This window comes from Silene latifolia, chromosome 3 (genome assembly GCF_048544455.1).
Source record: "Silene latifolia isolate original U9 population chromosome 3, ASM4854445v1, whole genome shotgun sequence".
Taxonomy (NCBI): Eukaryota; Viridiplantae; Streptophyta; class Magnoliopsida; order Caryophyllales; family Caryophyllaceae; genus Silene; species Silene latifolia.
The window spans coordinates 38,344,678-38,369,006 of record NC_133528.1 but is presented as its reverse complement, the minus strand read 5'-3'; the positions used below and the strand labels follow the sequence as shown (position 1 = coordinate 38,369,006).

Below are 24,329 nucleotides of genomic sequence, written 5' to 3'. Positions count from 1 at the left end.
CCTTCAGGTTAGTTCAGGTCGACTTTTGTTCGGTAAATTTTCGAGTTCTATCATGTCGGTTTTCGGATAAGTCGGATTGATTATTCGGGTCTACTTTTGCCAACATTGGTTGTAACCAATGAAACATTATTTTCATGTATTGCACATTAATATGACTTAGTACTTGTTGTTTCGGATAATTTTGGGTCACTTTTAATTATTTTGGATCCGGTTAATTGTGGGTTGATCTTTTCGGGTAGGATTAACATTGGGTCAATCATGATTCGGGACGGGTCTGGGCCGGGCAATTCGGATTTCGGGTGATATTCGGGTGAAATAAGTTTGGATCATTTTTAGATCTTGGGTCGGGTTTCAGGTCGGGCCAGTTTTGCCAAGTTGAGTGCATACATTGATAAATAGTTGAAGTAATAAGTTGAGTGCATACATAGAAAAATGTTCATCTTCAATGAAAATTTGTGTAAAATTATAAAATTGTAGGATTGAACCGTAATTGTGATAACAATTTATAAAGAAGTTGGAATGCAATCTAGAGAATATAGTACTACTACATAGTAACAAGACTACAAGAGTTATGAGTGCATACATAGAGAACAAAATAGTAGAAGCAACAAGAGTACAGAAGTTATGAGGCAAACCTACTCCATACGGGCCATATGTGAGAAGTAGCCAAAAATGTCAATTCGGTGATTCAGAAAAATGAATGCGTGCAATCTTGTGCTACATTTATCAAGGGCTCCACAAATGATTTCTGAATCTATTATGTTTGACTCTACTCCATTCCTGTCTTTTCACCTGTTTCTAGTTTTAACCTCTACTGAGACTTTACCTACCCGATATTTGTCGCATAAAATTACAATAACTTTAGTAAACATTATTTTACTCACATTCAGAAACGACGACGAGCTGCATGTATTTGTTAGTACTTATATTATTAATTATATGGTCTATTGTCTGGAACATCAATTGTCTTAAGTTAATCACCCTTCACCAAACAACAATCTGTTTGTCGGGTTTGTTTTAAATATGGTGGAAATCTTGACCTTGGAATTAAAATAAACGTGTGATTGTGTGTGATTAACTACACAAATGGTCTATTTGTGGATAGATGTGTTACACATAATAGTAACTACGAAATTTTATTGTGGGATCGTCAGTACGTGTTATAGAGAATATATCATAAAATATTCTTGAAGATCCTTAGGTCGGAAGTCAACCCACCCACCCAAAACCCGATTTTGCTCGCTCGACCTATACTTATAACCCCTCTTCCGCTGCCACCAACCCTAGAATTGCATCAAACCCCTCATCTATACTTTGGCTACCACACTTTCAGCCACACACTCCGAAAACTATGGCCACTACCTTTTTCCGCCACCATTAAACCGTTAAAATAACAACCTTGCTCATGGCCACGACCAAAACCTCGGCACCATCTATTGACTATTGTCATCATCACTAACATCCTCTTGGTACAAACCATCACCACAACAAAAATACCCGTATGAAGCTTTACTTGTTCAAACTCATAGTACTATTTCTCTTTCTTTTTGCATGATGTTCACGTAAAAGAACAACCCCAATCCTATTTTTTTTCTTGCTAAGTTAATCTCAAAGAAGGGATCCACCTCATATCACATCCTCCCAACCAGGCCCGAAATACACCAATATCATCATGGTCACAACCGTCTCGACCGCTTTCAAAACTCAGCCAACACTTTCTCAGCCATCACAAAACTGCAAAATCTTAATATCCCACTGCCAAACGCTTATTATGGTGGTGGTTCATATTCATCCAAACAAAAACACTTATTATTTACATTGGTATCTTGCAAATTCGTACTGTGTTTCAGTGTTCACCTTTTTTTTTTGTTTAAGACTCCTTTGGCTAGCAGCACATTGGACTAGCCAAACATCCAAGCACCGTCCTCACCAGTTAGCCACATCAAACCATTACCTTAGGCCCAACGGCGTCCACTTTGTGTTGGTGTGTTGAAACTGTAGGGTAATATCCGTATAAAACCCTTTCTTTATAGGATTATAACGCAAATTTTATATGCAATTTATTGTCATAAACGAAATTAACAATGAAACGATAAAGATTAAGGAATAACCTTCGGTCCTAGTGCAATTCGGCAATGAGAGATCAAAGTAGACCTCCTCCTAATTGTTGCACCCAAGATTGTCCGAGAAATGCCCTTGTGCTAGAATGAATCCTCTAATTGCCTTGCAATATTGAGAGGATTAATTTTGTGAGTTTTTGCTTAGATGAGAGATCTAGGTTTTAGAGAGAAAATAATCTCCAAAACCCTAATTTTCTAACAAATGAATTAGCCTTAGGTTACAAAAGAGAGAGAGCTCTCTTTTGTCTATACCATTCGGCCAAAACCGAGTCCCAGGAGAGGAGATGGGCCTTTCCATTTCCTCTTCATTTTAACTCGTGGTCCGAATCCAAATCGCTAAATGTATATGACGCGGTTTCATTATAAATCGTCATCGGTTATCGGTTATTAAAGCATCAACTAATAATACGGGTTAGTTGAATTATTAATACATGTCCGACAAAGACGATATTGTATAATTATATTCAATATACATTAATCAAATATAAATCGCTTTATATTTAATTTACGAATTAACTGCTTAATCCGCCTTAGCCATTATTATTTAATCCGTATTAAATAAAATATCTCAACATCACATTTTCGACTAATTATTAGTCAAATAACTCGGACTAATCGGTTAGTCAATTTTTGGCATCTACATGATTGTATTTTCATACCGTCACATCTCTCAAACGTATCCTATAGGTGTGACTTTTAGGGACCAGTTGATCACCGCCATCTGTATGACAATAACGTCAAACTTATCTAGCAAGCCAACCGTTATTGATAAACGTGGACCAACTGATTATAATACAAAAGTATACCCTTTGATCCTTTTAGAGATTTATAAGTCCTTGCACTAATCGTTAAGGACACCACCCAACAAGCTCCCACTTGTCCGTACAAGTGTATGTGCAATGACGTTATCCGCACTAACCGGAGGACACAAATCAACAAACTCCCACTTGTCCGTACAAGTGTATGTGCGATAACCGATTCTCATATTCATTTAAAATTTCTCCCACTCAATGTAAAACAATTTGCAGATCCGGATCCGCAAAGGTCGTATTTTACAATCGATCCGTATCTAGAGTGGTTTCCCCGACTAGAGAGTAACTTAACCGATAAAACGAATCCGTATCCGAGCATGGCCATGCATTTCGATTCTGACTCCTCGAGTGGCCCCGAGAAATAACGAGTACCGATAAAGGCTGAATATTTCCTTCAACTCGAACTCCTTCCGATCTAAGCACAAACATGAAATGACCCGAAACAATCTACTTGGCCCCCTGTTACGGATGACCGTGAGAGAGAAACCAAAGTCACCCAAAATCTGCCTTAGTCTCAAGAGACAGTCGATAGTCAAAAGAATCGACTCTTAGGATCACCATGGAAGTTCTATCCACGACCGGGCACCGAATGTTATAAAACATGTAGGACTCCACGTCGATGTCACAATTGTGTCCTACGAAATATCCGTATAAATCGCCTCTGTGATTGGTCAGTCAACTGGTTGACTTATGGCTCGTTGAACCCACCATCAACCAACGTCACAAAATAATTGTCAGAGTTATCAGCTCATGTGGGCAATTAAGGACTGAAAAATATAATGTTTGTTCAGTTCACTTTGTGGTGTTCAAAATTTGTCGTACAAATCCACATGAAAAACAAAATATATATAAAATATCAAAACGATGATGTCGTATAGAGTACAAAAGGGAATGAATCTAATCCATAAAAAAGTACTACAACTTAGGAACACGTTTAATTCCCATGGAATTAACATGCCCTTCATGCTTATCTTGTCGTAATGCTTTAGTGAGAGGATCTGCTATGTTATCATCGGTAGCAATCTTGTCTATCACTACTTCCTTTTGCTCCACGTAATCTCGGATTAGATGAGCTTTCCGTTGTACATGTCTAGACTTGTTGCTAGACTTTGGCTCCTTAGCTTGGAAGATGGCACCACTATTGTCGCAATAGATGGTGATCGGGTCATTCGAACTGGGCACTACAAATAGCCCATGTAAGAATTGACGCATCCATATCGCTTCCTTTGTAGCTTCAGACGCGGCATAGTACTCGGACTCAGTCGTAGAATCTGCTGTAACAGTTTGTTTTGAACTCTTCCACTGATCGGCGCCATTAAGAGTAAAAACGAATCCAGGTCGAGATTTCGAGTCATCACGATCCGTTTGGAAGCTAGCATCTCTGCAGAACGGTTGCGAGCTTTTGAGCGCCTCCATAAGTCAATGCCCAATCTTTAGTCCTCCGTAGGTACTTAAGAATGTTCTCGACAGCCATCCAATGTGGTTCACCTGGATGCTGTTGGAATCGACTTGTCATACTCAATGCATATGCCACGTCCGGACGTGTGCATATCATGACATACATGATAGATCCTATTGCCGAGGCATAAGGTATCCGTGCCATGCGCTCTTTCTCTTCCGGTGTCTCTGGTGCCTGAGACTTGCTCAAATTCACCCCTGGAGCCATGGGAAGAAACCCCTTCTTGGAGTTAGTCATGCTGAATCTCTCTAGGACTTTGTCTATGTAAGACTCCTGACTGAGAGATAACATCCGTCGTGATCTATCTCGATAGATACGGATGCCTAGAATTCTTTGTGCCTCTCCCAGATCTTTCATCTGGAAATGGTTTTTCAACCATACTTTCACTGTAGTTAAGAGAGGTATGTCATTCCCAATCAGGAGTATGTCATCGACATACAATATTAGGAAGACAATCTTGCTCCCACTCGACTTGATATAAAGACATGGTTCCTCGACCGATCGAGTAAATCCATTTTCTTTAATCACTTGGTCGAAGCGATGATTCCAACTCCGAGATGCTTGCTTAAGTTCATAAATGGAACGCTTAAGCTTGCACACTTTCTTAGGATGTTGTGGATCGATGAAACCTTCGGGTTGTACCATGTACAACTCTTCCTCCAAAAAACCGTTTAAGAAGGCGGTTTTCACATCCATTTGCCAAATTTCATAGTCATGAAAAGCGGCAATCGCTAAGATAATCCGAATGGAACGCAACATGACTACGGGTGCAAAAATTTCATCGTAGTGCAAACCTGGCACTTGGGTGAAACCTTTAGCAACTAGTCGTGCTTTATAGATATCTTGTTGACCTTCCACAGAATGCTTTATCTTGTAAAGCCATTTGCACTGAAGGGGACGAACCTTAGCAGGTAAGTCAACAAGATCCCACACGTTGTTCTCATACATGGAGTCCATCTCGGATTGCATGGCCTCAAGCTATAGCTTTGAGTCAGAACTAGTCATGGCACCTTTATAGGTTGCGGGTTCACTACTCGTTAAGAGTAGAACGTCATCTATGTCATGTTCCTCGACCATACCAATGTATCATGCGGAGGAATAGAGACTCTTCCCGACCTCCTAGGTTCCTCAGGAATATTCACCGCAGCCGGGATTGAAGGAATAGGTTCCTCCAATAGTTGCTCGGTATTTGGTTCTGGAATCTCCGACAAGTCGAAGGTTCTATCACTCTTTGCATTCTCGAGAAATTCCTTCTCTAAGAATGTCGCACTAGCCGCAACAAAAACACGTTGTTCGGTTGGCGAATAGAAGTAATGACCAAGTGTTCCTTTAGGATAACCTATAAAGTATGTCTTGATCGATCGCGGGCCGAGCTTATCCTCGTGTCTCCACTTGACATAAGCCTCGCAGCCCCAAACCCGTATAAAGGACAAGTTAGGGACCGTTCCTTCCATAGTTCATATGGAGTCTTGTCAACAGCTTTAGACGGACTTGGTTAAGTATTAGAGCGGTGACGAGAAGAGCATAACCCCACAATGAGTCAAGCAACACGGTGTGACTCATCCTGGATCGAACCATATCAAGTAGTGTTCGATTTCTCCGTTCGGACACACCATTCAGCTGAGGTGTTCCAGGTGGAGTTAACTGTAGGGCAATCCCACAGTCTTTAAGGTGTTGATCAAACTCGTGAGAAAGATACTCGCCACCACGATCCGAACGCAGTGTTTTAATCTTTCTTCCCAGTAGGTTCTGTACCTATTCTGGTATTCCTTGAATTTCTCAAAGGATTCACTTTTGTGCTTCATTTAGTAGACATAGCCATATCTACTTAAATCGTCCGTGAAAGTGATGAAATACCTATAGCCTTCTCGTGCGGTGATTGACATAGGGCCACATACATCCGTGTGTATGAGTCCTAATAGGTCAGCAGCGCGCATTCCAACACCTTTGAAGGAAATCCGAGTCATCTTACCGATGAGACATGATTCACACGTGCCAAATGATTGAAAATCAAAGGCCGAGATAGCTCCATTCTTGATGAGCTGTTTTACGCGTTTCTCATTAATGTGTCCCATACGGCAATGCCATAGATACGTTTGATCTTTGTCACCAACCTTTAACTTTTTATTCATTACGTGTAATATTTCGGTGGTCTGATCTAAAACATAAATTCCGTTCATGGAGACTGCCTTGCCATAAATCATATTGTGTAAAGAGAAAAAGCAACTATTATTCTCTATTACAAATGAAAAACCAAGTTTGTCAAGTGCAGAAACTGAAATAATGTTTTTCGAAAGACTAGGTACATAATAGCAGTCATATAATGACAACTCAAATCCGCTAGGAAGCTGGATCACATATGTCCCCTTTGAGATGGCAGCCACTCTTGCTCCATTCCCAACACGCAGGTCCACCTCACCCTTTACGAGGGGTTCGATGTTTCGGAGCCCCTGCACATGATTACACAGATGAGAACCACAACCAGTATCAAGTACCCAAGTTCCGTAACTTGCGTGGTTAATCTCAATCATATGAATAAAAGTAGAAGAAGAAGACATACCAACAGTTTAACACGACCGCCTTTAAGTCCTCATGATAAACAGGACATGTACGCCTCCAATGCCCATTCTTGTGGCAATGATGGCATTCCATGTTTTCATTCTTGCTCTTTGTCGCGCCTGATGAGGTGCTCGACTCACCAGGCCCACTCTTACCTGAACCCGACTTCTTAAACTTCGGTTTACCTACTGCTAGGCTTGGCTGAACTTTGCCCTTACCCTTGCCCTTATTTGACACAACGAGAACATCCTGTTTCATGCTCCCACTGAACTTCATGTCCTTCTCGGTCTGTACGAGAAGGGAGTGCAGTTCGTGGGGACTTTTCTTCAAATCATTCATATAGTAATTCGCTCTAAATTGCGAAAAACCATCGTGGAGTGAGTGAAGCATGCGGTCAATGACAATGTTCTCGCTGATCTTACAATCAAGCGTCTCCAGCTTCTCGACATTCTCAATCATGCTGAGAATGTGTGGGCTAACCGGTTGGCCCTTCTGGAGTCTCGCATCAAAGAAGCGAGTGGTATGCTCATAGGTCACGATTCTCGGTGCTTTCGAGAATTCCTTGGTGAGCGTGGTGAAAATCTTGTTTGCACCTTGGGCTATGAAGCGTTTCTTCAAATTGGGTTCCATTGCAAAAATGAGTACGTTTTTAATCGCACCCGCTTCCAAGGCGAAATCGTTATACTTGTCGATCTCGTTAATTCCAGCCGTGGGGCCTGGGTTTGACGGCATGGGCTCAAGCAGAAATCGAGCTTCCTTCGTCGCGGCGGCGATTCCGTAATCTTGCCTCCCGATCCGCGAAGTTTGATCCATCATTCTTGATCGAGTTGATGATTCATCCGATTCATGAAGATCCGAAGCCGGGACTCACGGTCCAATGTGGCACTTGGCATTGGGTTGTCAGAGAACCAGACCATTTGTTTTTAGCGATTTAAAATTTCGTGATCTACACTGAAAAGAAAGGTAAACAAAAACGAAATAAGCAACTCATCGAGGTGATTTAAGTCTATTAAAATTCATTTTAATCGTGTAGACTCATTGCATTTGTATAATTGATCTCCCTCAAGAATAATACAAGTGATCCCAAGACTCAATTTCCGTAAATTGATAAGCCAACTGTTTAGCTAGTTCTTCCGTAAAAACTCTTGGTCGATAGATTTTCGTAAATCCTATCTATAGTCCACCATAATCACAGGATCGTTCGAGTGACCATAGTGTTGAGATAAAATAAGTCAATCGGTTCCAACTTACCCGACGTAGAAGGGGTCATATTATGCCTACCGACGAAGAAGGGATTCATTGGAGTTTGACTTATAAAGACCGTTCTCAATTTTTGTTTATACGAGGAAGATCCCATCAACTAAGTTTCAATTCATTTTAAGTGAACAAATAACTAGCAACTGCGTGAATGAATTAATTTAGATGATGGCTTTAAATCGTGTGACATGAGAATGTCAAAGAAAACTAACTCGTGACCTCTATATGTGTCAGTTTTCATGCAATTATTAGGTGGTTTGGTTTTTAGGCGGAATATGATGCATACTATCGTTACGATAAAATAAATAAATGAATGCGATACGTAAATAAAAATTCCTAGTGTGGCCTATCCTAATAAAAAGAACATAAAACAACTTTGGAATCCACCGTTGGACCCTTGAAGCTTGTCTTGATGTTCCATCTTGATCCATGTAGCGGGAGTGAGCATCCGGTCTCCATCTTTGGTCTTCTCAAAAATTACAATTTAAAATTTACAAATATAAACCTATTTACATTCTAAATAAAAACTGTAATTAAAAGAAATAAAAATGGAGATACGAGATCTCAAAATACAACCAAGACCGTGTTCCATCATTACGGAAACACGTTCTACTAAGGCCACACTAAGTTACAACCGTTTGCAAAATAAATAAATAAATACGTAATTAAAAGCATTCAAAATATATATAAAAACGATAAATAAAATGCATCAACTAAATTAAATTTATTCGTGACATAATTCCGTAATTATGTTAAATTTATCCAAACCACCAAAGATAATTAAAATTATATGACAAAACCGCTTTAGTCAAGTTAATTTTAATCCGAGATAATCCGTTACTTTAAATCGTTTTAAAGTAATTTGATTGTTCGTGGGTGAACCGTTTCACTATCAAGCGAGAGCATAAATCCGTTTATGCATAAATGGCCGAAAAAAAAAGATTTTTTTTTTTTTTTTTTCACTGCTGGTTGTGAACAGTAACCGCAAAAAAATTTTTTTTTTTTAAAAATCGTTCTTTGAAAAAACGTGAGCAACAAAAACAAAAAACGGCTTCAAATCGAGAGCAACAAAGATCAAAACAAACGATTTGATAAAACCCAATTGCAATTTATTCTAATCCGGATTAAAACAAAATTACAATTGACATGTTCTTCACATATTATTGTAATTATCGTTTAAAACAACAATTCGCAAAGAACAAAACGAAAACAACACAAAACAAAAATGCAAACCGTGTAAACTAGACACGGTTCCCAAAGCAAAAACAGGACGTGGCATATAAAAAAAATTGCCGAGACCAAACATGCCACACGGTTTATCAAAATTTTATACAAAAATCATCGATTTGATAAAAACCAATTGCGATATCACCTAATCCGTATAGAAATGAAATAGCAATTGATAGATCTCCAACATATTATAATGAATATCGATTACAAAATAATATGCAAAGATAAAATCGACAACAAAAACAAAAACATGGCACGAATTCCTAGAAAAACAGCCGTGTAAACTAAAGGACACGGTTTTCATAAAAAACAATCGTGCAAAGAAAAAAAAAAATTCTGCCGTGTGGAATTTGCATCAAAAAAATTAATCGATCCATTTCGTTTGATGAAAAACACATAGAAAATTTACGTGGCCTCGCTCTGATACCACTTGTAGGGTAATATCCGTATAAAACCCTTTCTTTATAGGATTATAACGCAAATTTTATATGCAATTTATTGTCATAAACGAAATTAACAATGAAACGATAAAGATTAAGGAATAACCTTCGGTCCTAGTGCAATTCGGCAATGAGAGATCAAAGTAGACCTCCTCCTAATTGTTGCACCCAAGATTGTCCGAGAAATGCCCTTGTGCTAGAATGAATCCTCTAATTGCCTTGCAATATTGAGAGGATTAATTTTGTGAGTTTTTGCTTAGATGAGAGATCTAGGTTTTAGAGAGAAAATAATCTCCAAAACCCTAATTTTCTAACAAATGAATTAGCCTTAGGTTACAAAAGAGAGAGAGCTCTCTTTTGTCTATACCATTCGGCCAAAACCGAGTCCCAGGAGAGGAGATGGGCCTTTCCATTTCCTCTTCATTTTAACTCGTGGTCCGAATCCAAATCGCTAAATGTATATGACGCGGTTTCATTATAAATCGTCATCGGTTATCGGTTATTAAAGCATCAACTAATAATACGGGTTAGTTGAATTATTAATACATGTCCGACAAAGACGATATTGTATAATTATATTCAATATACATTAATCAAATATAAATCGCTTTATATTTAATTTACGAATTAACTGCTTAATCCGCCTTAGCCATTATTATTTAATCCGTATTAAATAAAATATCTCAACATCACATTTTCGACTAATTATTAGTCAAATAACTCGGACTAACTGGTTAGTCAATTTTTGGCATCTACATGACTGTATTTTCATACCGTCACATCTCTCAAACGTATCCTATAGGTGTGACTTTTAGGGACCAGTTGATCACCGCCATCTGTATGACAATAACGTCAAACTTATCTAGCAAGCCAACCGTTATTGATAAACGTGGACCAACTGATTATAATACAAAAGTATACCCTTTGATCCTTTTAGAGATTTATAAGTCCTTGCACTAACTGTTAAGGACACCAGCTCCAACAGAAACCACTACCCTTAACACACCCAACAACGCATCAACTAGCCGTCTGGGAATCTAATGGAGCTGTCTCCTTGGCCTTTCTTTCTCGTCATCCTCAGTTGCTCTAATATGGCACCAACCTAAATTGTCATGAAACCTCTCATCAAACCTATTTTTATTTAATATAAATATATATAAAGAAAAAAAAACTCGAACCACCTCATCATCATATCACAAAAATTACATCTTACCCACCACATTCCGCACCAACTAAACCACAATTTTTATTCTTAATTCTTAATATTATTATTATTATTATGATCGTATAAACTCCATATCTCTCATGCATTTTGCCATTGTGGCACACCCAAACCCATGGCTTACAAACCTTCACTCCATCTCCACTCCATCATGCTGGACCAACCCAATGGAAATTCCTAAGACCAAGGATTACTAACACCTGCCTTCCAACCCCGCAAATATCAGAATATCTCGGACCCACCCACAAGCTTTGCCGCATCATGTTGTCATATCTGGTGTTACGACCACCCACTGCATATTTGCCGCTGCCAACTTCATTCGGAACATCCAGTCCCTCCGAGCAAACTTTGAACCACCAACTACCCTCCTTTATTCAACCCACCAATGAGTCAATGTCACCAACATTCGAACGACCACCTTAACGCGGCTCATCGTCTCCAAGATCGAACTTACTCTCCGACCGTTCGTCTTGCGGGAGCGCATAGAGAATATATCATAAAATATTCTTGAAGATTTTATCATTAAAGAAATATTTATTTTTATAGTAAATATAATCTTTGTTTATAGTAGATTTACTTTGAGGAAATTCTTTCCTTATCATTCACCATGTATCACGGCTAGTGTATCAATTAGGGTAGATTTAGATTGTGAATTCTCTTGTATAAATAGTGTTATTGTGTTAATGTAATTTATGCAATTCTAATACAATTCAAACCTTTCACATAATTCTATCACGTGTAACGAGTAAAATATGATCACTTTTTGATAAAATGACCACTTTTTATGACTAAAAATAATAATTTCTGAAAGTGATTACTATTTAGGCCCTGTTCTTTTGGACTTAAAGTCACTTAATTTAAGTTCGTTTCAGATCCTATAAGTTCGATTCGATTCGAGATCGATCCTATCGATTCGATTCGAATCCTATCGATTGATTCGATTCGAGATCCTATAAGTTGATTCGATTCGAGATCCTATAAGTTCGATTAAGTTCGAGATCCTATAAGTTAAGTTCGGATCCTATAAGTTCGATTCGATTCGATTCGAGATCTTATAAGTTCGATTCGATTCGAGATCCTACAAGTTTCAGTCCAAAAGAACAGGGCCTTACTCAAAAGTGTTCACAATTTGCAAAAAAAAAAAAAAAAAAAAACCAGAAAAGACCGTTGCACCATAGTATTATACTCCCTCCGCATGTAAGTGAAGTATTTTATTAAAATGGGGCAAACATAGATGTTGGGAGGGAATAAGTTATTTCAGGAGACGGGCTCATGGTCAAAGACGGTTCATTTATATAGAAGTCACTCTTTTATTATTAATAGCAATAAATGTGATTTTTTTCTTAAAAAAACATCTCAAATATAAGACCGTCTTATTATATAATTTGTGAATAATAGAATTTGTGAATGCATTTGTTAGTTTGTTACTCCTAATACTTGAAGTTGAATGCATTTATTATTCATATAGGACACAGCAGTCGCCACGTTGATGGTGTAAAGACCGTCAAATATAATGGCGGAACCGAACAAAGTAAAAAGACATGTTGTAGTATTTTCTGGTACCGTCCACACGGCCACAGATTGATTATTTTATGTGCGACATTAATCGACAACTTAGTTGTGCAAGCCGCAATGCCAGGACCACCATCTTATGAGTCACCACTCTTGTTTTCGTCTTCTTTTTACAATTTTTTTTTATGTGTGAGACACCACGAAAATAACTTTGGAAAAGAGTAATTTATCAAATACACCCTCCTCAAATACACTTTTTTAAAATAACTCCCACCTCAAATTTTTTTATTTTTTTACACCCAACTTAATGGCTCCGTTTATAACTTGCACCCATAACCGTTTTCAGGTGAAAAGGCATGTGAAATGACGAAAATGCCCCCGCGTGTTTAAAAAGCCATGACTCTTCATTTCCCTCCCTTATTCCACCTGTTGAACATAACACTTGTTAAAATTCCCCCAAAAATCTTCCCAAATCCCATCTTCCCAAATCCCAGTTTGAAATTTCCCCTAAATTTTCCCCAAATTTCCGCTTAAAACCCTAATTTTCGAGGGATTGTTCATTCATCAGGATTGATTTATGTAAGTTTTCATTCTATCTCTTATTTCGAATTTCTTTGTTTGTTATTTTTGATTTAAACCTTTGTCTTCAATAATGTTGATTGTAGAAGCTTTATTTTCTGGGTTTGTAATCCGATAATTGTATAAGCTTAATTTTGAGCATCCTAATTTCTGGGTTATCTATTTCTGGGTTTAGGGTGTTGGGGTTTTGTATTTCTGGGTTTATGATTCTAATTTTAGTATTTCTTAGTTTAGGTTTTCCAATCTTTGATTTTGTCCTTTGTTATAGGAAATGGCTTCAAAAAGTACTCCTACTAGGATGACTTTGCGTGTCAATCATGGTGGTCAATTTAAGGTTCACGAAGGGAAGTTTGACTATGTGGTCTTTGTGCATCTTCAAACCGGTGTTCTGTTTGATGATGTAATCGTAGAGATGTTTAAGAAATTGGCTCTTAGATTAACTAGAAGAGATGACTCAGAAATTTGGTATAAAAGACCAATGAGGAGTATTAGGGATGCTAATGGAAAAGGGTTATTGGTTTCCTGTTTTGATTTAATCAATTTAGTAAAGACTCTATGCAAGACTACCAATACATTGATCATGTGGATAATCGAACCCTTAATGGAGAATCTCTTGCTTCTACTTCAACTATAGTACAAACAGAAAAGACCAAAAGTGCAACAGTGGTCCCACCAAGTAAAGATGCTTTGATGGGAAGTACCTCTACTTCTTTATGCACTACAGAACAAAAAACTAAGGCTCAAAATAGCCTTCTTTGTCCCATCCCAATCCAATTCAAAGCACCCACCCAACAAATACCTACCCCAACTAATGCAACTCTGAGATCTTTAAGAAGAAGCCCTCGACAACACAAAAATACCACAGAAGCTTCACCAAAAAAGATCACAAAAACCGACCTTGTTATTGTAAATGAGGCCACCGCTTTGGGAGAAGTTACCCTTGAGGAGGAAGGTAAACTTTGGTGCTCACTGGGATTGTTATAAGGGATTCGGATGTGGAGTCCGAGCGGGAGAGTGGTTGTTTGAATGGTGTAGTAAATCCGGGTTTATTGAGCTAGGAAGACATAAAAAAAGGGACAGAAAAGGGAAAGCTAAAGTGAATGAAGGCATAGAAGTGACAAAGGAAGGTAAAGGTAAGAAGATAGCAACTGTGAGAAAGGAGGTGAAGAAGGTAGTTGTGAGAAAGGGCCAGAAGAAAGAAGTAGATCTTGGGAAGGGGAAGAAAGCAGATCTAAAGAAGAAAGGAAAGAAAGTAGATCTGAGAAAGGGTAGGAAGAAATTGCTTGAAAACATAATAGAAGAAGAAGACTTCGGTGATTACGAGTTGAGTGAGCAAGGCAAAGAAGATTTTGGTCTTAATGAATTTGATATTGGTTTAAATAAGAGTGATGACTTATTTGAAAAACAAGATACTTGGCTTAACTATAAAGGGAGTAGAAACTGGTTTAGGCATTGAAGAATTGAAAGGAAAAGAAATAAATGTACTTGAGCCTTCAAAAGCAAAAGAGAAGGTTTTATATGGAGTTGATGACTTGAATGTCAATGTGGAGGCAGATTTGGATTATGACTCAGAGGAGTTGAGAAGCCTGGTTGGATCTGATAATGATGATGAGGGCACATCTAACCCTACATTTAACCCTGACCATGACTTTAGCAAGCCTATAAAGCTGAGGTTAGGGTTAAACTTCCCTAGTGTTGAGGTTTTTAGGAAAGCCCTTGTGCAGCATAGTGTGACAAATGGCTATGACTTCTACTACTCACACAATGGAAGGGACAGGTGACAGACTCATTGTTACAATAGGTGCAAGTGTGAGTGGAACAAGAAGAGGTCAAAGCTTCCAAAGTGTGTTTGTGGGATTAAGAATCCTGTAAGTTCGAGTACATGCTAGGGATGTGACAGAAGAATTTTTCGGATAATCAAGGGTTACATTTGAAGCATAATTGTGTAATGTCCACTTACAATAGAAAAGTGGGGTCTGAGTACCTAGCTCGGAAGTATGTTGAGTTTTGGAGAAACAATAGTGACTGGAAATTACAGAAATTCCAAAAACATGTACTACAAGAGCTAGGAGTTCATGTAACCTACATGAGATGTTGGTTGGCAAGAGCTAGGGCAAGGCTCATGATTCATGGTAATGGCAAGGATCAATATGCCAAAGTATGGGAGTATGCAGCAAAGAACATTGAAGTACAACCCTGGTAGTTCAGCATTTGTGGTGTGTGACAATATTGAGAGGCCTCCACCTATATTCAAAAGATTCTATGTCTGCCTAAAAGCTTGTAAAGAAGGATTCATACAAGGATGCAGGCCTATAATTGGAGTGGATGGATGTCATTTGAAGGGTGTATATCCTGGCATATGTCTGGTTGCTGTTGGGGTTGATGCAAACAATAACATATTCCCGAGTAGCATGGGCGGTGGTTGAGGTGGAGAATAGGGACAGTTGGACCTGGTTTTGGAGCTTCTAGCTAGTGATATAGGCAAAGTAGAGGGGGAAGGGCTTACAGTGATGTCGACGATGACAGAAGGGTCCGATTGATGCCCTAGCTACTTGTGGTGCCAAAGGCCAATATCGATTCTCGTGCAAGACACATTTGGGCCAATCTGAAATTGAGATTCAGTGGTCAGTTATACAAAGAAACATTCTGGGCTGCAGCCAGAGCTATGACAAGGGTAAGCATGCCTTCTCTAATGCACTTGTTTTTTTATGTTTACTCTTAACTGTTATTTCTTACAGTGTATCTATGTATCTTAAAATGTGTAGGCTGATTTCTCAAAAGAAATGGAGGGCATGAAGCTATTATCAAGAGATGCATGGTCTTTTTTGAATGACATTCCCCCAAGGCATTGGTCTAGGCATGCATTTGACACTACCTGTAAGTCACACCTTCTCTTAAACAATGTGTGTGAGGTATTTAATGCTGTGTTGAAGGAAGCTAGAGATAAACCTATACTTACACAACTAGAATGGATGAGAAAGTATGTTATGCAAAGATTATGTCAAAAGAGAGAGGGTGCTAAATCATATGAAGGGAGAGTGATGCCATATGTGGATAAGTACTTAGACTGGGCAAAGGATGAGTCCAGATTTGCTACCTTTATGCAATCTGATGAGCATGAATTTGAGGTGGAACTCAGAGGGGAACAAGTTGTTGTGAACTTGTTAGACAAGACTTGTGGGTGCAACCATTGGAACTTAACTGGTTTACCTTGCCCACATGCAATGGCATGTCTCTTGGAAAAGAGAATGGACCCAAAAAACTATGTGGATGATTTCTATTCAAAGGAGAGGTACATGCTCACCTATGCCAACAAAGTTTCCCCTATGCCTGGGGTAAAACATTGGGAACCTCTTTATGCCGCAGCCACTACCACCACCCTTAAGGACCATGCCAGGAAGACCTAAGGGAAAGAAGAGAAGAAAAGAAGCTGGAGAGAATGAAGAACAGCAACTGAAGAGAGGGAAGAGGTCTAAACATTGCAGCAACTGTGGAGGCTCAGGTCACTACAAGAGAACTTGCAAAAACCCAGCTGCACCACCAAACACTGCTGTGAGGGCACCTGGTGGCAGACCACAAAAAAAGACTGAATGGGCAAAGAACATCAGAGAGAAAGCAAGGGCAAGGGCAGCCCAAAAGGAAGCATGGAAAACAGCACATCTCAATGGAGCATCATCAAGCACCTCCACTGCTATGCCATCAACAAACACTGCTGCACCTACTTCATTGTCATTCACAGAGCTTTTATCCCAAGCTTCTAATGTTCAAGGAAATCAAGCATGGCGCCAGTCTTGATCAAAGTCATGAATGCTATTGTTATTGAACTTGTGTAAGGTTTATTTATGAACAATTCAACAAATTTCTAAACCTGCTTTTGTTACTTATGAACAATTAGTTGGACTTGTGTAAGGTTTGTGAACTTGCTTTTGTGATGTAATGCAATTCATCAGTTTCTGGTTTATCAATATTTCAGTATTTGTGAACTTGCTTTTGTTGTGCTAATAACCAAATGCAATGTAAAAAATTGCAGCGTGTAATGAACAAGCAATTAAAATGAACAAGCAATTAAGAAGAACATAAGGTCTGACATTATCATTAAGAACTTAAAACCCACATTGTCGTTGCCATTACATTAAACATAGATACTCAGACTTACATACGACAAACTACTATGAAAATGATGAGCATCATACAAGCAAACACTACCATAGACAAGTCAAACAATAATCGCCCCTCTCATACTTTGCCATGAAGGCTTTGTTCTTCAGATTTTCAATCTCAAATTGTAGCTTCTTCCTATCCTCCTTAAGCCATTGTATTTCACGACTCAAACAACCAACTTCATAATCAACAAGTCTCTTCTCCATCTTGAGCTTGTTGATTATCTCTTTCTGCCACTCAGTTTGAACGCGATCATGCCAACGAAACCAACGACAACCAACCATACCACCTGTTGGGTTAGAGAACTTGCACTTCTCAAAACGTCTTCCTGGATTGTCATTAGTACCAGGCGTCAAAATGGCAACCGCACACCACAAAGACATTTTCTGGTTGCTCTTCAACGCCATCATTATGATCGCTTTCATAGCTACTTTCAATTGACATTTTGATTGGCAAGCTAACCCTAATTTTCAGAAGACAAATCAAACCAACATCAAAATCACAACCTAATTACCAACAACCATATCGAAATTAAAATGAAAAAAGTTAACCAAATCCAAACAATGGAGAATGATTTACCTTGAGAGAGAATGAGAATACAATGAAGGAAACAAAATCCAAACAAAATTGAGGAAAAGAAGAAGGATTGAAAGAGAAAGAAGAGAATGAATGGGGGAATTAGAAAGAAGAACACAACGCAATTATAAAGGAGGAAATGAGGGCAAAATGGTCCAAAAAAATAGGTTTTAACTCAAAAAATTTAAAAACTGACGGAAAAGCTGCCGGGAAACGTTATTGGGTGCAAGTTATAAACGGAGCCATTAAGTTGGGTGTAAAAAAATAAAAAAATTTGAGGTGGGAGTTATTTTAAAAAAGTGTATTTGAGGAGGGTGTATTTGATAAATTACTCGACAACTTAGTCGTGCAAGCCGCAATGCCAGGACCACCATCTTATGAATCACCACTCTTGTTTTCGTCTTCTTTTTACAATTTTTTTTATGTGTGAGACACCATGAAAATAACTTTGGAAAATGATGTATTTTTAGTTAAAATTCCATAAAATCAGATCCATTGATGTGTATATTTAAATCCGCAAATGTACGGTGTTGTTGTAGCACTTGAGGATCGAATTCACGGGGAGCTTGTTATGCAATAATGATTAGTTCTAGTTATATGCTTAAATTAGCTAAGTCGATAACGGTTAAGTTTGATTTTTATCTAATCAACTAAATTAAATAAAAATAAAGTGCAATTAAATTAGATATGAAAATATAGCAACTAAATGCAAATGTTGTAATTCAATAGAAATAAAGGTCTAGGACCCGATTTCCCACCAACCATCCGAGTTTATTATCATGATTCCCTTTGACTAGCTATTGGGGTGATACCTAAGGAGGAGATGACTCTAATTCGCCTAACACCCCCCTCTTGGATTCGCGTTAGGACGCTAGTTCTCCCAACCCCCCTCCCTTTCGGTCTCGGAAGTTGGAGTCCTTAGGTAGAAACCCGACTACCCTAGAAACTTGCACTTTAAGCCCTCATCATTTTCCGGGTCATCCAACTCCTTCTCTCGAAGGTCGAATTCAAACACTAGTCTAGAGGTACCCTCCCTTGTTTCTCCCTTTCGGCCTCAACCTAGGTTAGCAATAGGTCCAATTTTCGGGTACCCGATTCCCGACCTAACCAACTTTCGTTGGTGGACAAGGGTCACAAACCAACATTACCCACAATTGACCAACTCATCATATCAATCCTCTAGCCTACCCTTACTAATCCACCCCAACAACTATATTTATAGGAATCAATCAAATAAACCACTCATGTTGGGGTCAATCGAGTCCTAGTGAAAGGCCTATGCAATAATCATGTTTATTAAGACAAAACAAATGATAAAGGCTGACAATTTAGCAATTGACATGTTATTAAATTGATTTTTAAAGCTAATCATGCAATAAGTAATCAGGATGATGATAATAGACTAATTAAACTTTGATTAAAGTGAAATTAAACTAAATGGTGGTAACTTTAACTATAAGTAATGTAAATATTAAAAAATAAGACAAACATAAACTAAGGAGAATGAAATTGATAAAATAAGACAAAAAATTAAAGAGAGGCAAAGAAATTATACCAACAAAGATGAATTAAATAAACTTGATTATTGAATTAATTGCTTGAATTATTGAAGAACAAGATGAAATCCAATTTCTTCCCCAAATTTCCTCCAACTATCCAATTTTGGATCTAAATTAAAGTGTATCTAGTTATGTTGCAATAATAGAGTTTTAACTATTTATACAAAGGGCCTAAAAACACAATTACAAGAGTTAAAAGCTGAACAAAGCCCAAATCACGGGTCCATCTGGTGCATTGATATGCCCACTACAAGAATTCCTCAATTGGGCGACTGAAAAAAAAAAAAAAAACTCCGGCGCGCGACTGACTTCAGTCGCCAATTTGGCGACTACGAAAATCACACCATCATTTAACTTTGGCGAACGTAAATTACCTCTGGCGACTACAGTCAATCGCCAATTTGGCGACTACCTTTGTCAGTCGCCAAATTCAGTCGCCAAATTCATTAATAGAGAGCAGAACACAGGTTCCTCTCCCACATTCATACACTTTACCAAAATTAAAAAAACTCAAAAGGAGATTTCGCCGGATTCCGCCACAACCACCACCACCACTACCAACACCTGATTCCGCCGCAACCACCAGCGCCACCACCACCATCTCCTGATCCGCCGCCCCTATAGCACTCTTCTTCTTCTCCACTTTATTCAAATTAATCAAGGTTTGTTTAATTTGTTTCTAATTTCAATTTTTAGTTTAATTTGTCTTTTGTTTGTAGATTTAGTGATTATAATTATATTAACATAATGTTGTTAGCCTTATTGATGTTGTTATTCTTTTAATTGTTACTTAATTAGGATTTGTATAAATTGGGGTTAGGGTTTATAGAAATTGGGGATTATGATGTAAAATGAAGGATGATTTTGATAATGTTAGTGTTGTTGATTGACATAATTGGTAATAAGTTAGTATAATGTTGATTTTGTTGAAGTTAGTGTGTATTAGTATGATATTAGTAATGTTTAAGGTAGCAAGTTAGAGGTAGTAAGTTAATATAATGGTAGTATAATGTGGAGTATATATAATTAATGTGATAAATTAGTATAATGTTGATATTGTTCAAGTTAGTATGTATTAGTATTGTGTAAAAAAATTAGTATAGTTAGTATAATGTGAAGTATGGGTTATTGGTAAAGTTAGTATAATATTAGTATAATGTGGACTATAATGTGATAATTTGATTGTATGTAATAATATTATTGTTAAAAATTGGTTTTTGGTTTATTGTTTAGATTAAAATGAAAAGATTGGAACGTTCATGGATGTATGAAGGAAGGTTAGACAATAAGAAAAGACGTCCTACCGCTAGATTTATTAAGGGTGTTACCGAGTTTATTGAATTTGCTAAACAACAAGATGAATATGACTTGGTAGAAAATAAACTTAGGTGTCCTTGTACCAAATGCAAAAATATGAGATACCTACATGACATTGAGGTACAAGAACATCTTTATACAAATGGGTTTTGTCCAAATTATTACAATTGGATTTCTCATGGAGAATCATATTTTCCAATTAACGAACAACCTCACATCGAACAAATTGATGAGAACCCATATAGAGATATGGTAGTTGATGCATTGGGATCTACTATTTACAATAATGATGACCATGTATCAATGAGTGAAGAAGAACCGCCACATCCACAAGCAAAAGCCTTTTTTGACATGTTAAATGCTTCAGAAAAACCGTTATATGAAGGGAGCAAATTGACATTGTTACAAGCCGCTTCTAGGATAGTAACCTTGAAATGTGAGTTTAATATGCCATTTAATGTCATTGATGGTATTGCTTCTTTGGTTGAGGATGTTATCCCCGATAACAACGTCATGACCCGAAATTTCTACAATACCAAAAAAGTAGTTAAAGGTCTCCAGTTACCGCATCAAAAGATTGATGCATGTCCCGATGGATGTATGCTTTTTTGGAAAGAGGATGCTTTGCTTGAAAAGTGCAAAAAATGTCAAAGGGATAGATATGAGACAAGTGAGGGGATATTGTTTTGAAGGGAAAAAAAGGCAAGAAGGGTAATAAGAGGGGCGAAAGAGTAAGAAACCAATACCACTGAACCCATTATTTTACCTTCCTCTCGCTCCAAGACTTCAAAGAATGTATGCAACGAAAAATATTGCCGAACAAATGAGATGGCACAAAGAAAATCCACGTACTCCGGGAAAGATGTGTTATCCAAGTGATGGAAAAGAATGGAAACGATTTGATTAGATTTATCCCGAATTTGCCGAGGAACCCCGCAATGTGCGACTTGGCTTGTGTACGGATGGATTTAACCCTTTCGGTTTGTTTGGTAGGGATTATTCTTATTGGTCCGTGATGATCACACCATACAACTTACCACCTTGATTATGTATGAAAAGACAATTTATCTTCTTGACACTACTATATCCCAGGCCTAAAAACCCAAAAGATAAATTGGATGTTTATTCACAACCGGTGGTGGAAGAGTTGAAACATTTATGGGAAGTTGGGGTGGAAACATATGATCTGTCCAACAAGCAAAATTTCCAACTTAAAGCTTCACTTTTATGTACAATAAATAATTTCCCCGCCTATGGTATGTTATCTGGATGGTCTACCGCGGGACAAAAAGCATGTCCTTGTTGCATGGGCGAGAGCAAAGCATTTTGGCTTCCGAATTCCAAGAAAATGAGTTGGTTTTATTGCCATAGATGCTTCTTATCAGAGAGAAATCTACTTAGGAGGAACAAGAAAGCTTTCAAAAAAGGTAAAGAGGTGTTTGATGATGCTCCAGATCGACTACCGGGTGATGAGATATGGGAGATGATATGTGATTTGCCATCTAATATTGATGGTACCGAAGCAGAGCTTAAAGAGTTGAAAAAGAAAAAGAACGGTTGGTTTAAAAGAAGCATTTTTTGGGACCTTCCGTATTGGAAAACAATGTTGGTGAAAATGTAAGTATTATTAAGCACCACCCAAATGGGTATCACCAATACAACCTAGTCATATATCATTACATAATTAGAATAAAGCATGACTCCTAATCCTCTTTATAGCAACCCTCGTTGCATACACCAATTGATATCCTCCTGCCTAATTCCTTCTTTAGTACAGTGCATCAATTTCATCCTACAAACCTGTCTCACAGTTCTAATAATCGCCATAGGATGGATCACATAATGATGAATCCTACTGGTGTTCCTTGCATTCCATATCTGATATTGAGTAGCTACGAGTACAGCACTTAGAATTTTCCTGATGAAGCCAGAACAATTCCTCAGTTTCAGCATCCCCATAGGACTAGGAATTCCAGTCACACTGATATCCAACCAGTCAAGTAGATGATTATAGCATCGCCTGCTGTAAATACAAGTACCAAAAATATGATCATGATCCTCCTGCTGAGCAGCACATAGAAAGCAAGTTCCTTGATTTGTAATCCCCATCTTGATTAATCTGTCTAATGTGAGAAGTCTCTTCTGCTGAATGAGCCACGAATTAAAACAATGACTAGTAGTATTGAACCTGTTCCATACCACATGAAACCAAGGTACCCTATTAACCTGTTCCTGCAGAAGCCAGTTATATCCTTCTTGAATAGTGTATTCAGCATTTGTACCCATCCATTTATCTGCAACATATGCATCTCTAAATCTATTTTTCACTTCACAAACCTTTCTCCAGGCCCACGAGCTTGAGGTACTAGGACTGTAATCCCTCCAATGTTTCCCTTTCATATAAACCTTATCAATCCATAAAATCCAGAGATGATCTTTTTTACTAACTAACCACCAAACCAGTTTGCCCACTGCAGCTATATTCCAAATTTTACCATCAATTATCCCCAGTCCACCTGTTTCCTTACTCCTGCACACAGTCTTCCATGAGACCAAAGGGGCTTTAGAATATTCATCTGTGCCCTCCCATAAAAAATTCCTGCAAAGAGCTTGAATTTTGTCCATCACACCCGCAGGTAAAATGAAAATTTGCGCCCAATAATTGTGAATGGTAGCAAGCACAGATTTGACAAGAGTTAATCTTCCAGAATAAGAAATCTTCCGTTTATTCCAACCCCTGATTCTAGACACCATCTTTTCCACAAGGCAATTACAATCAGCCTTTGATAATCTTTTGTGAGAAATATTGACACCCAAATATTTAAAGGGAAGAGAGCCCTTCTTAAAGCCAGTGTTCAACAGAATATCCTTCTCCAAACCAGCAGGAATTCCATTAAAGATGATATCAGATTTCTCACTACTGATTTGTAGTCCAGAAACCTTTGTAAAATGAGAGAAAACTTCAAGGATAGTAAAAATGGAAGCTATGTTACCTTTACAGAATAACAATAAGTCGTCTGCAAACATAAGGTGGGTCAGTTTAAGACTTCTGCAAAGGGAATGAAAGGAGAATCTAGGTCCTGTACACACTTCCTTTAGCATTCTGCTCAAATATTCCATGCAGATGGTGAATAAAAGAGGAGACAAGGGATCTCCTTGCCTAATCCCTTTTTTGCCTTTGAAGAATCCATAAGTGTTCCCATTTAGAACAATAGAGAAAGTGGTAGTGGTCACACATTGCATGACTAACCTGATGAATTTGGGTGGGAAATTCAAACTTATGAGCATCTGATGAATAAACTCCCACTCAATGGAGTCGTATGCTTTCCTAAGATCCACTTTGAGCATACACCGAGGAGAAACACTCTTCCTATTATATAGTCTCACCAAATCTTGACTTATCAGAATATTGCCCATGATACTCCTACCCTTGATAAAAGCTGCCTGATTAGGACTGATAATTTTTGGAAGAACAGGAGCCAGCCTAGCACAAAGAATTTTTGCAATGATCTTGTACATGGTATTG

General features: G+C 38.1%; 1 protein-coding gene across 1 annotated transcript; it reads left to right on the top strand.

Annotated features, from left to right (window-relative positions):
- Nucleotides 1-15,325: 15,325 nt before the first annotated feature.
- Nucleotides 15,326-16,985, top strand: LOC141648957 (uncharacterized). Its single transcript, XM_074457663.1, has 4 exons — nucleotides 15,326-15,568; nucleotides 15,739-15,864; nucleotides 15,956-16,507; nucleotides 16,557-16,985. Exons 1-4 carry the CDS (start codon nucleotides 15,326-15,328, stop codon nucleotides 16,983-16,985), a joined length of 1,350 nt encoding a protein of 449 aa, XP_074313764.1.
- The last annotated feature ends 7,344 nt before the right edge of the window (nucleotides 16,986-24,329 follow it).